The 15,555-nt window shown below is 46.7% G+C and overlaps 1 protein-coding gene across 1 annotated transcript in view; it reads left to right on the top strand.

Moving 5' to 3' along the window:
• The first annotated feature begins 11,460 nt into the window (after positions 1 to 11,460).
• GLIS1 (GLIS family zinc finger 1) overlaps positions 11,461 to 15,555 on the top strand; it is a 201,999-nt gene continuing 197,904 nt past the window's right edge. The window contains exon 1 of the mRNA XM_086753693.1: positions 11,461 to 11,812. Coding sequence (XP_086609819.1) covers positions 11,461 to 11,812 — 352 coding nt within the window. The remainder of the gene's footprint in view (positions 11,813 to 15,555) is intronic.

The raw sequence follows: 15,555 nt of genomic DNA, 5'->3' as shown, positions 1-15,555 counted from the left end.
TCGTGACTTCTTTTAATATCACTTACAAATGAGAAAGTGTCAGTTCTTATTTTATATAAGACTGTGACATTTGAGATTATCAGAGTTACTTTGCCACTCAGATCCTTCACTGTTTTTCACGATGTATTCTTTTCCTACCCTTTCCTGTTAAAGGGCTGAGTAGAGATTTACAGAGACACCTAGGGTGCCTACGTGTTCCATAAATTTAGCTGGTAACACTTTCAGTGCAGATGAAATGTGTACTTTAACAGTAGGAAACAGATGTGCCCAGGAATAAAACATGCTACTATTCTGTAAGATGGAAATATTCCTTCAGAGTAAAATGGGTCTGCAGAAAGGCATTGTTAAGACACAAATACTGCTGAAAAGTTAGCAGCTTGGATTTTATCTTGAAGGTGACCTAGGAAACGAAGTTCTGATCTGCGCTGAAACATACAAGAAGCATTACTGTATTTAGTAAGACTCCAAATAATGATATTGTGAATTAAAGTTTAGATCAACAGCTTTCTGATAAGGTGAAGGATGTTTGCAGCACATCTAACTTTTTGAAAACAACATACATTATCTTTTTCACCAAAAGCTACCAATGACTTTTTAAAAGCATTTTAAAAGACTTTTTATTTGGAAGTAAACTTGTCCAAATTGTTTGTAAGTTAACTCCTCAATTTTAATATTGATTCCAGTTACTGTCACATTTACGCTAGAAAACATGTATGAAGAGCTTAGATATAGCTGCGGTACCTTACTGTAATTTCCTTGAGATAAAAGTAAGCTAAATGGTCTTGCAAATAACTTTAGTGTGATAAGGGGAAACAAAATTTAGATCATTTTCCTTCCATTCTCTTCAGTACTATTAATGTGACGGGTTTTTGGTTGGTTTGTTTTGTTTTGTTTTTGCTAGAGGGCCTAAGATCTGAAGATGGGCACAGTGTCAGTTATGTTGGTGTGATGAAATGATCAGCTGATAGTGAGTAGTTGTATAGTAATAATTCTTTAGGGAGCCTGTAAAGTTTGGGTAAAAGAAAAAGATCTTAATGAGACCTGCATATTGCTTTCCCCGGTACACACACGTGTAATTTTCTTGTAGTGCAGACACAGCATGTGTTAGATTTGATAGTGGAAATTAGAACTCAATGCAAAAGGAACAATATAGGTGGCTTACAGCAAACACTGTAAGGTGGTGGTCTGCCTTTCATTATATTTGAAGGTTAAGCACGAAGTCTTTTAAAGCTTCCCCGAGCTTAACTTTTGCCACAGGTTTGATTATTGAGTCAAAGCATATTGCCTGCCTGGCTTATTAAATAATTTAATTTGCTTATTCTCTGGTATTGCAATGTGCACCTGGAGTTAAAATGGTGCTTCAGCTAGTACCTCAGGTGTAACTGTTGACCCAAATACTTCAGCCAAAAGTTTCAAATAATTTTTTTTTCATGCATTTAAACAGGTGTAGAATGTTTTGGTGGTTTTTTTTTTTTTTTTTTTAATTGCTCTGGTATTTTCTGCAACATTCCCACAACTATAAGCGGTAAGTTGTAATTAACAGTGTTATGGCTGTCAGTAACAGGCTTAAAATGTAGGCTTCTTTTTGATGCCAAAGTGCTTGAGGTCTGTCCTTGTGTTGCAGTAGAGATTTGCACATGACCTCTGCTAACGGGGCTGTGATTCATGACACTGTGTGTATGACAGAAGAGCTTTCAAAAACTGATTGCTTTGTGGCTTCTTTAAAAGCTCCAGTTCTTAAAGAGCTGTAGACCTTTTTTTAAGCCTTTACTTAAAAGTGCATATTTAACAGTATTTCATGCTCATGAGTGTACACGTACAAGAGTATAAAGTGTACACTGGGTGCCTTCTGAAGATGCAGTAACTGGCTTACACAACTCAAACAGGGTTAACATCTTATTCTAGTTTTGGCTTTGGGAATAATTATATTCCTCTGGCAAAATGTTCTGGTGTTTCAATTCCTTTTATATACTTCTGTCGTAACATAAAAATAATCAGTCTGTGAAGCCTCTGTGAGGTATGGAAAGAGTCTCTTGAGTTCCTTTCTGCATTCTGGGTAACAAGGGAAAAAAAAATAAAGCCTTTTTACAGTTGGTTTCTATGTAATTGCAGTTAAATTGGATCCCTCAAGCCTGATAATATTTCTCCTCTGTTTAATCATCTCAAAGCTGAACTGCATCTTCTTGCTGGATTGCATACCAAATGCACAAGTGAAACTGATATTGTTTGATTTGATTGCTGTTCTGGTAACCCTGTGAACTACCTGCTGCTCCCTACAGGTTAGCTCTAGTCAAGAGTATCTGAAATTATTTCCACTGCAGCTGCGGAAAGGTACACAGTTGATTGTTCAGATCTGTTTTCCTGTTACAATGGAGTAATGAAATAGAGGCTTTAGCTCTTAAGCAGTCTCCTATAAATTTGGAAAAAAAACCCCTATCCTGCTTCATTTTCTGAGATACAGCTTTGAAAATTTAGACTGTGTAGACCTAAAATGCAGTGGCCCTAGTCCTTGAAACGATTGCACGCTTCTGTCTCTGAGGGAGCTGGGCAGGACTTGCTCCCTCAACAGCAGCACTTTGCCGCTTTGGAGAATTGTCTCAATGCCAATTGCAGCTCAGGGCCTGAATGCACCCTTGAAATGAAGTGGTTTCGATTCTGTTGCTGCTTACTTTGAACAGAGGCTGTAGTGTGTGTGCTGCGCTTGGTGTCTTAAGGCCTTAAGCAGCCATCTTCCCACCTACAAAGATATACGTGTGGCTCCGAGGGCAAGGCAAACGCCCCTGTGGATGTACCCAGCTGCAACCATGGAACTATCAGGCTCTTGCTGATGAATTTGCTGGTACCCGTTCAGTCACAGGCAAGTGGTGCAGTCTGTGGGCTGTGTGCTCACCAGACCTCCCCCCAGCTACCGGAACTGGCCTTGTGTGGGATCCGATGCTCTGCCTGGGGACAAGGGCCTGACAGGTTGGGTGTATGTGTGTGTGAATGGGTGTGAGGTGGCCCTAGGAGCACTCTCAGCGGTGAAAGAGCTGCTTGCTATGTGCAGTGCTGTCCCCTTTCCCAGGGGAGGAACGGTGAAAGCTTGTAGTGCTTTGCATGTTCAGGCATTTCATAGCTGCACAGCTTCACAGCTGATGGCAGCCATGCTCCCACCACTCCCATCACTGCCTTTCTACACAGCTGCAATAAAAAGATGGAGGTCCAGGTGCAACCATCACAGATGCTACAAATTGAAGACCCTCCCCACTACCCACACACCCTCCTTCCCCACTGTTCTTGATATTTTCTGTCACCAGTACTGTGTTAACATATTTGCTATGTGGATCAAATGCATTTGGATGCTGTGCACGTACCTGGGGTGCGATTTGCCAAGCTCTTGTGTTGTGAGGGGATGTTCTCGCATCACAATATTGCTTCCCCTTGCTGCAGACTCATGGTAGCTGGCATATCAGCTTTGGAGAAACCTGTAGTATAAACAAACTGTGCAGCTCCCTTATGTCTGAGAAAACAGCCTGATAGAGAGCAAACCCTACACTGTACTGTGATTTCATAAGACAAAAAATAAATTAGAGAAGACCTTACCTTTCTGCCTGTGCAAAAATCTTGGGACTACAGTAGAGCTAGTCAGTCAGGAGATAAAAGAACATGGTGTCTCTGGAGCCTGCCATGAGATCAAAACACAAATTCAAGTGGGAATAGTTCCCTGGGTGGCCTGCTGGATACACTAGCTGATTCTTCTAATTGAGGGTGTTGGCATAGGAGTTCTCTTCTCTTTTTTTTTTTTTTCCCTCTTTTAATCCCCCTAAAGAGTCAGTTTCAGAAGTAGGATGAATTTCAGAGAAAACTGTGGCCTAAGAAGTGCTCACGCAATTATCAAAGGAACCAAATGCTGAGTGAATAGTGAGCTCCTCTCTCTCCCCTGCCCAATACACATTAAAAAAATACAGGCTTTGCCTTTTGCTTCTGGAGTAACTCAACTTTTTAATCTGGCTATTAAAACAACAATGCTGGAGCTGGCTGCTGTATTTAACTGCATGTTGTCTGAAAAGGTATGGCGAGAGCCCTGGAGCGAATTTTGAAGAAACTGGGAGTGGAGTATATAGCCTTCTGCAAGTCAAAGACTGTTCTAAGTTATGCGTAAGCATTGTTCTCTGCTCTTGCCGACCAAGCTCCAGTTGTGGGTTTACTGACGCTGGGATGTTTCAGATCAAGAGACAGGTTGGGCAAGCTTTGACGACCAGGCGGACGGGGCACCAGCTTTGTAAAGCACTGGGTTCCTGGTCTGTTTACCAGCAGAGATCACTGCTCAAAGCAGGTTTGGGGAAGCGCCAGGCTGTGGGCCTTTGGTGGGACAAAGTTTTGGGTTGAGCACAGGGATGCAGCTCAAGGTTAGGTACCAAGTGGGCTATTGCCTTTGCAGACCCTGCAGCCGGGTCTGGGGAAGGATTTATCAGCAACCACAGAGAGAGTTGTAGGAAGGGAAAGCCCAGCCTCATAGTGCAAATGGAACACTGCCAGGGAGAAATTGTTTGTCCTTGCCTTTATCACAGAGATCCTGTGCAGCCCATCAGCTCTTCATGGGCAGCCATTCTTTGCAAGACTCCCAGTTTCCGCATGCTCCATTTGGGACACCAGAGACTGAGCTGAAGCAATGGAGCTGGAAATGTGCTCTGCCATATGCAATGATGGGAAATGCTAAATAACCTGGAGCAAGGTATAGGGGAAGCAGTCAGTCTTTGTCACAAGTTTAGCACTCAAACCGAAGCCTTTGGCTTCCGGGCCTCTGTTGTAAAATGAGGCTTAACCTAACCCCACCCTCTTTCACCTCCAATGATGATAAGTAAATATTTATTTGCAAATTGGTAAGCTGCTGCAGCGATGGACACCAAAGAAATGCCCTGGGGAAAATTAATAATTCTGTATTCTGCACAGGGCTTGGCTGATGCGCAGTAAATATATTCAATGTGTGGTCCAGACACTATGCCAATAAAGACATAACAGAAGAGCGACTAGCTGCTCAGTCAGCAGTCACTGTCTTCAGTGCATTGAATATATGGATCCCCAGGCAAAGTGACTGTGAGACCATCTAATAAAGCCAGTACTATAACTCATTTATAGTAGGCGTGAATGGAGGTTGTACCAGTAATTCTAGTCCTGGCATGTCCCAATGAAGAGGATTGGATTTTACAAGCTGAACATTCTTAAATTGTGCTGTCCTGGGTTTGTTGTTTGTATGTTTATGACTTAAGTTTATTTTACTACCTGTGTTGTGTATGCATGGTGTGAGAGATGAATCTATTTATGGACTGATGCAGAGAAATAATGCAAATTAATGTTTGAGGAAGATAACTGCAGGTGTAAACAACCACGTTCGGAATGGAGGTTGGTGAAACCCTTCTTTAGAGGTTTTTTTTTTCCTCAAAATCCTCTAGAATGATCTGCCAATTAACTGGGGAGGCAGGAGGGAGGGAGAGATCTGTAGTATTACAGTTGGCTTTTGGAGATAATGACTGTTTCTTGCAGTCTCTGCAAGACAAAAGTGGATTGAAGATTACCGTATGATTTTCCCAAAATATGCTAGCTATTGAAAAGAGAGTTGTTTTTAAAAGATAAGTCACAGTCATCTAAGAAATTTCTTTTTTCTAGCTACAAGAGCTATAAAGAAATCTGTAAGTTATGAGACAATAGTTGAGTACGTCACTAGATAATGTGTGGTCAGTTTGACCCTGCTGTCTTAGTTTAGGAGGTCATTTAAAAACCACTATAAAGAAGGGCTTTGTGCTGCCTTAAAGGGATATGGGCAATCTCTAAGAAAGAGGCACACTTACAGAGACAATCCCTTTGGCTCAGTTTTTGTTTGGTTGTTTCTTTTTTACTATCTGTGGTGCAGTAAATTAAAACAAAAACAAGTCTGGGCTTGGCATGCCTTTGTCAATAAACTGCTGTGTGTGAATCGACAGCTTGTTTGCGACCAGGTTATTTGTAACAGAGTTTGTTATTTCTCCCACCAGAGAACTTTTTTTTTCCCCTATATTAACAGAATGCATATGGTAACACCTCCCACCTCCGTCTATACTGCAGCAGTTACACAAAGGCCTCACAATTTCAATTGTGTCCTTTTGAAATTTAATTTTGTTGTTTGCTGGAGTAGAGGCAGGGATTTCAGTATGTGAACTAGAGATTAATGCTTCAACTCTGCTTGTTTGCTCTGGGCAGCTCACCTTACCTGTGTCCGTTCTGCTTCATTCCTCTCCTCTCACGGAAGAACGTCTTGGGGAACTGGAGTTTTCAGCTTCTACGAGTTTCTCGAAGATCCGGTTTGCGACCAGCCGTAATGCTGAGGCCAGTTACAACCATCCGTTCCTGACAAAGGTAAAGAGCACACTTTGCAGACCCGATTTGGTGAACTGGGGTCCCGTTCACATAATGTCCTCTCCCCCCTCCTGTTTCCCTCACCTTTTACAGATGATCTCTCATTGTCCTCGTGTGTATTCAGCTCCCAGGCAGCATCATCTCAAGCCAGGACAGCTGTGCCCCTGCTTGTGCAGCTGTGACCACAGGGCCTCATGCTATCTGGAGCAAAGAGGCTGCATGTCTGGAGCAAAGAGGCTGCATGTCTGGAGCAAAGAAGCTGTATGTCTGCAAAAGTACCTATAGACCCTGAGAAAACCACTGTTGTGGCAATGACCTGATCTTGGTAGGCATCAGCAGGGAAAAACTGAAGTATCAAACTTGTTTAAACTTTGTTTTTCTCCTCACTGCTCTGTATAAGCTCTCAGTTAGGCCTGGTGTGAGATGGCCTTGTGTGTGCTCAGGTATGCTAACAGTGCTGTGGTGGTGCAGGACTGCCCAGCTTCTAAGGCTAACATGGTCCAGGAGCTGGTTTTGGTGTCACATCCTTGTCCTGCCACCACCAATGCCCAGAAAGGCGAGGGCAGGGAACTTCTTGGTGTTTCGGTGCCATCTGGCTACAGCGCCGACACCAATCGGTGCAACTAGCATCATTGCACCAGCAATTGCCTGTGTCCTGGCTTTATCTTAGTTGCTGTGAGGTACGATTTCACCCCAGCCTGAGCTAGTCTTTGACTACTATCTGCTTTCTCTTTGTTTGGTCACCAACTAGGAGTGAATGGGCAAGTCTCTGGTTACTTACAACCTGTGTCCTACCCACTTGACCTAGGGAGAGGATATTCAGGCAAGCAGTTGCATTCCTCCAGATGCTTTTTTATCCCAAATTGCCACCTCACCTTTCATATCTGACTCTAAATGAAGCAATCCCTAGGGACTAGCTTCAGGGACTGAAGGTGGCCTGTCTGCCTCAACTGGAAGGTTAGCTTTGGTGATGGCAACTTCATTAACAGAGGGAAGAGGCAACTGGGCTAGCTGTGGGTCATGCTGTGACCCATGACCAGAGCCCTCAGCAACCAGGAATGTTGAACGAGAAGGATAATACAGAGAAATCTCCCCCCCATTCTACGAAAGGGAGAGTATTGCTGTTCTGAGGAAAGGGGCTAATAACTGGTTTACAAAAGGACACAAGGAGGGGAGACACTCATCTAGTTCATGGATGTAATGACAGCATTGGGTGAATCGGTATTTGCTCTACAGCTTGTGCATACAGCGAAGTCATGGTGACCTAGGGTATGAAACAGTCTTAGCAGCCACGATTGCACTTGCTTGACCTTTGTTCAGAACCAAAACATAGGAAGTGTCTTCTGATTCAGCAGGAAGGCTTCTCTCAGCACTTGTTCCTCCAGCGTCTGTGGACTTGCCGGAGGAGCCACGTCAGTGCCTTGGAAGAACACTAGGTGTCAAGTCTCTATCAGGCACAGCTAGGTCTGGAGGAAAATGTCCACCCAGCACCCACTTCTCTCCCTCATCCCCAGCTGGATAGTCCCAGCAGAGGCAGGACAACTGACAAACATCTCGCTTGCAACTGAGGAAATAGTGGTGTGAGAGAAGGTTTGAGTCCATGGGGCCTCATTTCCTCTTGAAGGAATGTGGGTACCTGCAGCTTGAGCTATGGAGCCCACACCTCTGTGAGATGACCTGCCACAGAGAAATTTACCTTGCTGTGAAGGCTTCAGTCCTACACTCTGTTAAAGCTTGGAGCTGTAAGTCCGAAGCCTTCCTGGCCACCTGTGTGAAAAAGTTTGGGCGTTTTTATTTGTTTATTTGTTTTTCCCGCTCAGAGGGTGCCCAGAGCGTGGAGGAGGCTCTGGGCCCCCTCCTGCCTGCCCAGCAGCCCAGCCCTGAGCCATTGCTAAGCGAGTGGCGGCACCTGCCGGTATTTTGCAGAATAATCCGGATAATGGTGATAGAATTAATCAGTGGTTTAGAGCAGGACGCCTGAGGTAGGGAATCTAGAATGATGTGGGTTAACGAGGTCAGAGCAGCCGAGGTGCTGAAGTCTGTCCTTTTCCCTCCTTGCTGTGGGAAGATCCCTAAATGTGAAAGAAAATCCCTCTGGGAAGTTACAGAATACATCCCAAACTACCCGTTTTCTAGGAAACCCCCTCTATTTTAGATATTCAGACAGTGTGTGTCAATACAGATGTAATAATATGCACAAGCTGAGGCCATGGTCAGGATCCACCTAAACACTATATTTTTTCCCGTGCTGGAAGCAGTGGAATTACCCTGGTTACACTGTGTTCTGAAATAATATTTCCCTCAGTAAATTTTACTGCCTCTTTCCGTCACTGGGGTTTAGACCGTTACCACAGTGTATTTGTGTCTCAAATAATTACTGTTTCTGGTAGCACTACCAGGTACCTTTAGCATTTCTAAATGGAAGAGAAAGAGTGGCTCGGTCCTGAGGGCCCCACAAACGGATTGGACTGGAGAATGGATGCAGGTTGGCAGAACACTGAGAGGTGTTGTGTAGCTGTAGAGAACAGCCACGCAGAAGGATAACGTATGCTGAACATTTTAACTTTGTTTTTATAAATCTCCAGGATATCACTACTAAAATTCAGTGTTTGCGCCAGCTAGTTGGTACTTAGTTTTGCTTCCTATAGAGGTAAGGTGGGGATTTCTCCCCTCTCAGCCTGGAGAAGAGAAGGCTCCGGGGACACCTTACAGTGGCCTTTCTGTTCTTAAAGGGGGCTTATAGGAAAGATGGGGAGGGACTTTTGACAAGGGCATGTAGTGATAGGACAAGGGGTAACGGCCTTAAACTGGAAGAGGGTAGATTTAAGATTAGACATAAGGGAGTAATTCTTTACTGTGAGGGTGGTGAGGCACCAGAACAGGTTGCCCAGAGAAGCTGTGGATGCCCCATTCCTGGAAGTGTTCAAGGCCAGGTTGGACGGGGCTTTTGAGTGACCTAGTGTAGTGGGAGGTGTCCCTGCTGAGGGCAGGGGGGTTGGAACGAGATGATCTTTAAGGTCCCTTCCAACCCAAACCATTCTATGATTCTATGAAAAAATGGTGAGTGAGGCACTCTGTGCTGCAAGAAGATCTCTGTCATTTAGCTGTGGGATGCTCCTCGGGAGGGATGTAGCAAGACGCCAGTTCAGTAGCTGTCCCTCCTCCTTATGCTAAATCTCCTTTAGGTTTGATGTGAACAGGCATGATTTCCAACCAGATGTCTTCCTGATTTATAGCCCTGTAGACCAGGAGTGACTCTGAGTCACTCCTCTTTGACCTGTCCTGGTGTGTCGCAGACCTGCTGTGCTGCACCTGTGCTGGCAGCAGTGTGCAGGCATCCCCAAGCCAGCAAAGAGTGGGCTGGTAAATCTCGCTGGTGCAAAGCTGTGCATCGTAGCTCAGCCCGCATTTGCCTGGAAGCAGGCCCAAGCTAATAAACCCAGCTAGATTGCTTCCAGACCCGAGCTGGCCCAGGAGGAGCTAGCGCAAATGTCACTGCTGTGTGCTGCTTGCTCTGAGCTAGCTTAATTGTCTCTGCTGGAGTGGGCCAGCTCCAGGCACCTGTAGGACAGGAAGGGAAGGATGCGTGGCTGCCGTAGAGACAGAAGCACTGAATACACCTGAAATGGCCTCACCGAGGGGCTGTCTTGGCCAGGTTGTACTCAACTTCTGACACAACTCCCGCTTCCCAGGCCGTTGGCGAGGGTTTTGCTCTCTCCCGCTGCTCCTCCGTGACACGCCGCAGCTGCTGTGGCTTTCGCACGGGAATCGTTTGTAGGGCGCTGGAATAGCCGGGTGGTTTGCGGGTGTCCCGTGGCTGCCGCCTGTGGTGTGCCTAGCGCGGAGGCAGAGTCCCCTCAGTCCAGGCCCTGGGGAGCGGGGCGGTGCGAGGGAAGAACATGGACCGCTCGGGAGGCAAGCGGGCGAGCCCAGGGACCACGCACCCCCAGGGATGCACTGATCCTCTCCCGAGGCAAGCGCGGGGTCCCCGGCTCCCTTCTCTTCTCCGGCCGGGGCGGGCCCTCCGGCAGACCCCGTTCCTCCGCCGCGCCGCTGTCAAAGCCCCGAGGGGCGGCCCCGGCGGCACAGCCCTCCCCCTGCCCGCCCCGACTGGCCCGAGCGAAGGGCTGGCCCCCGCCGCCGCGCCAGGGTAATGGCCCGGGCCGCCTTCACTCAGGCAGCCGGCCCTGCGGCGGGGGAGCGGGGCTGAGCCCATGAGCCCGGCGCGGCGGCAGGACGGGGCGCGGCGGGAACCGGTGGGCAGCGCGTCCCCCCGGGTGGCCCCTCCCAGGTAGGAGCGCGGGGGGCGCGGCTGTCACCCGCCCGGGCGGGCTCTGCCTCACGCACGTCTCGGCGCGTCGCCGGGGCCGGTGACCCGCAGGGGCGGCGGTGAGCCCGGCCTTGGCAAACACTCCCCGCGGAGTTCCGTCCGCTGCCGCCGCGTCCGCCGTTGCCGGGGCGGCCGCTGTCTGGATGCCTCAGCTGAAAGGCACCGGCCTCCACACAACCCCGGCCGTGTGCCGCCCCTCTCCTTCCCTCCCGGCCGGTTTCGCCTTCCCGCGAGCAGTTACGAAAAGCTCGGCGGTGTTGCCTGGAGAGGGAGGACAGGCGACGCGCGGCGCCAGCCTCCCCGTCCCTTACAGGCGAGCCGCCTCTGAGGTCTAAGCCCCCCCCCCCCCCCTGTTTCTTCCTCCCCCCATCTCCGGCCGGTGTGCGTGAGAGGGCGAGCGGGGCTGCGGGCTCTGGGTAACGGCCGCCGGCGCGAGGCTGGGGCGGGCGAGCTGGGGCGGCAGCGGGCGCGAGGCTGGGGCGGCAACGGGCGCGAGGCTGGGGCGGCAGCGGGCGCGAGGCTGGGGCGGCAGCGGGCGCGAGGCTGGGGCGGCAGCGGGCGCGAGGCTGGGGCGGCAGCGGGCGCGAGGCTGGGGCGGCAGCGGGCGCGAGGCTGGGGCGGCAGCGGGCGCGAGGCTGGGGCGGCAGCGGGCGCGAGGCTGAGGCGAGCGGGCTGGGGCTGCCGCCGGCGCTGACGCCCCTCGTTTGTCGCTCTGTGCAGGAGAGCGGCGAAGGCCCGGGCAGCAGCCGGACGCGGACATGCACTGTGAGCTCGCAGGGAGTCAGAAAGCCACCGCCGGTCCCACCAGCTTCGAGGTGACAGATAAATGCCAGGGAGAGCCTCCGAAGGAACTGCCGCGGGTGACTCGTCCCAGCAGTGGTAAAGCTCTCTCGAATCCTCAGATGTCCTTTAAAATAACTGTCAGCAACGGCAGCGACCACACGGAGCATCAGCAGAGCACCCCTGAAATGTCAGCGCCTCTGCTAGATTTCGTCCCCAAAAGACCCAGCATATTCGAAAGGATCCCCGTTCTGCCGAGGGCGCAGGAGCTGCGATGTGCTAGAGGCTCCAAAGATTATTTCCCGCAGCAGAAACATCAAAGTGTGAAGGGTGAGTTTAAAAATGCATGAACTGAACACTACCACCACCAAAAAAATATATCCATCTACCAAACAAAAATGTGTATCAAGGTTTTGTTTTTTTTTCCCTTCTCTCCCCTTCTTTTTGGTCTTCAGGATGTTTCCTAACTTATTTATGTAATTGCAAGCTTTTAAACTTTTTTATTTTTTTTTTCTATGCACCTCGGAGGCGCAGGGTAAACCAGACTGGGTTTTTTTGCCTATGGGAAGCAGAATGTTTCTCAGTATCCTTTAAGAAATCGTGAAACCAGCATCTTCAGTTCTCCTGAGCGAGTGCCGCTCGGTCTGGTCCCTCCTCAGAGGTGGTTGTTTTGAGGATGGTGCTGAACACTGGGTTAGTCTGTCGCGGGCCTGAGCGTGCGTGTGGGGTGTGTGTTTGTGAATATGCCTGACTGACAATAAATGCCCAGTTCTTATTCAGTAGTTTCACCGTGGTTGCTTGGATTTATAGTTTGTATTTCAAGGAGGTGTTACAAATGCTGGATTCAGGCAGTGAATCCTCAGACTTGGGATTCCTGGTGCCAGAAAGGCATGGCGTGAGGTCAAATTCTGCCAGTTAACAAATGCCAAATTTTCATATATCCATTGTTAAAGAAGTGGCACTGAAGTTAGGTTAGGAATTACCCACTGAAATCTATTCCTTACCCTTTTGAGCCAGAACTTGTTAATTGAGCTGTAATTTGTTAATGAAAATTCCATTTTAAAGTAATCCCTCTAAGGTATCACTGGATGAATTCAGAGGGAATTCAATAATTCCTTTACGCTCCACAGCCACTTGCAGAGATGTATGCATCTAAGGTTATTAATATTAGAGCAATATTTTTTTTTTTTTTGTAACGTTAAAAAGGTAATTCTCTTTTTCTCTTCTCAGTCCATTCCCATTCTCTGTTTTAGGGATGTGCATGCTGTTATCTTCTTGGTGTAAGACAGTTGCCACTAGGAATTTTTCAATGCATCCCTTTCTGTCCATCCTTCTGAAAAATAAAAGTAGACTGCGTGCCCTTTGACCATAACGTTTTCTTTTGTGAGCTTTATGAGCTTGTTACTTAGGGTGATGACACCTTTCCTTGCCATGAAGTTATGTAAATGAACACCTCAATCTGTGCTAGGTCTGTCCTGCAAACTGTGTTTGTTCATCACCAGTGAATACAGAGAGGAGTGGCAGGTTATAAATTACCTTTTTTATTTCTCTGTTTGTTAGTGCTGCAATTCTCCTCTCCTGATTTTAAAAAAAAAAAAAAAGTTGTTAATGTTTGGCAAGAATGAAATGAAGGTCTGTTACACAGAACCAGATTTGGAGAGGGCAGAAGGAGGATTCACGAAGTAAAAAGGGACAACTGTGAGCTCTAGTACTGCTGTGCCGCTGCGACTGCTGCCTGCAGAAGGGACTCATGAGATGTTCAAGTCCCTTGTGGTCCCACGAGCGAGACTGATGCCAGGGTTTGTAGCGGCTTAAAATCGTACCCATGCATTGCACTACCCAAGCAGACTGCTGAAGCACTTTCATTTTTTAGAAAAATTATTTTTCCCTTTGAGCTACTTAGTCGTCTTTTCATGCGTATTCCTCTTGTGGCTACTGCAGAGGGCAGGGGTGTAGGGAGGAAAAGAGGAAAAGTGTAATTTACGTTCACTTGGGACTTTCAGAGTAGATGTAGGTGAGCGTGGGAGAAGGTTGCTAATTCGTCTTTCCTGCCTGATCAATTTCCACTTTTCACCACTGGGAAAAAAATTGTGTTTTACTTTTTTGTTGCTGTTTTTTGTTTACTATATTTTCTGTCCAGGGTGTTACCTTGTGGTTGCTTCAGCATATGGGTGACTTGAGTCATGGGAGTAAGTAGGAGGTGTCCACGGGCAGGATAGGGTTCATTTACTGAGCATAGTGATTCGATGGATAACATTGGATTTTTCCAAAGATGGCACCACTGGCGTTTTTTGGGTGGGTTTTTTTGGTTTTGTTTTTCCTTTTTGTGGGTTTTTTTTTTTTTTTTGTGGTTTTTTTTTCCCTGTGAAGAAGTTTTCAGGAGAAGTTAGAGAAAGTAAAATTTTGGGCTAGAGTCTGATTTCAAACATGTGGACTGTGCTGCTCCTTCTGACCTGTATGGTGTCAGCAAGTGCCTTAATGTCCGCTCGGACATTTTGGAGTTCTTCCACTGAATGCTGCTCAGCACCTTACGCTTCTGAGTCAGATGCACAGAAATAATAGAAGTCACTTAGTTGCTCACTGTAATCTAACTGTAAAATCAGAGCTCTAGGTATTGAAAGTGAGCTATGATGCAGACGGGAGAGCTGCTGATCTTTCAAGGAGTGGTGTAGACCATCTCCTAGCAACCCTGGTTCTCTCGGGAAGATAAAGGACCAAGGACAAGTGTATATGAATGTGATATAACAAGATATAGCTAAGAAGTCGGAATGAGGGAAATAGTCAGATTTACCCGGTGAAAGGTTTTGGTAAGGAAACTGATGACAGCTTGATTTCAGATCATCGCACTGTGCGTTTCCTACTCTCCAGCCCCAGAGTACCTTGTGCCCCGTAATTCCCTCTGCAATCTGGGTTAGATTACAGAAAGTGCCTCCTGCTTTTGGTTTAGGCACAGTTGAAAGCTGCAGGTAGGGAAGGTAAAAGACCCTCTTTAACAAGAGCAAAATCAGTTTTTATAGTTTCATGTAAAAATATTTTTTTCTAAACATGCCTTTACTTTTTTTGATTTCTTTCAAAAAAGAATGAATTAAAATGATACACTACCCTAGTAATAAAAAGGGCAGCTTTGAAGTATCACAATGGGGAAAAAGCATCCTGCTGCTGTAATGTCTCTGTGGTGTTACTCTGCTGCTTCACAGTGTTTAAGTTATGATCCTGCAAAATGCTTCCGTGCCTGAGCAAGTCTTTTTTACATGAACAGCCAAACAAAAACTTGAGGGGTAGTGGTATGGGTTACTTCTGGGAATCAGATTATTTGGGTCTAAACCTTGCAGGGTGGAACTGTTGGTTGTTTACAAAAAATATCAGTATTTTGGAATTGTGCTTCATGTTTTGTTCTGTTTGAGAGCTGTTTAAAATAAACACCCAGTTTTCACCCAGCCTCCCTCTCCTTGTATGATTGGCTGCAACACACACTATGCTTTTCTTGACCATTGATTTCCCTGTGTGTCACAAGGCAGACTATTTGCACCCAGACAGTGCTTCTTAGAGGCATTTGTGTTCTGCTTGGCATACGGTAACTGTACCGTAAGGTATGAAGTCAATTTTATGATGTTTTCCTGGGATTCTGTGGTTTTGGTTCTGTTTCATTGAATTTTATGCTATGGTATTACCATTTTGAAGATAACGCGGGGCAAAATAATTATTGTCAACAGGAAATAAACTTTTGGGAAAGGAAGCTTTAGTGGTGACAAAAGAGTAATCTATAAAGATATCAATAGCTCAGTTTTTTAATGACTATGATTGTGGTTGTTACCAGGAAACACTTCTTTTCGTTCTTTTCCAGTTTTGTTCTGTGTACCTAGTTCATGACTCAGTAGAAATGACAAGATTTATCCTGTTAGTTGTGCCACTGGGAAATCATCCAACTGGCCCAAAGCTTTGCAGTGACCACTTCAGGTATTAACTTACAGTGGGCAAAACAATAAGCTGTTCAGGTTGCAGTAGTTGGATGTTTCCTTGTTGAGAGTATTTTTTTATTCAGACAAGGAGAAAGTGGGTTCGTGTTTTTTTCT

The sequence above is a fragment of the Chlamydotis macqueenii genome, chromosome 8, assembly GCF_036417535.1.
Source record: "Chlamydotis macqueenii isolate bChlMac1 chromosome 8, bChlMac1.mat, whole genome shotgun sequence".
NCBI classification, from domain to species: Eukaryota; Metazoa; Chordata; class Aves; order Otidiformes; family Otididae; genus Chlamydotis; species Chlamydotis macqueenii.
The sequence above is the reverse complement of the archived record's forward strand: the minus strand, read 5'-3'. Positions and strand labels throughout refer to the sequence as shown.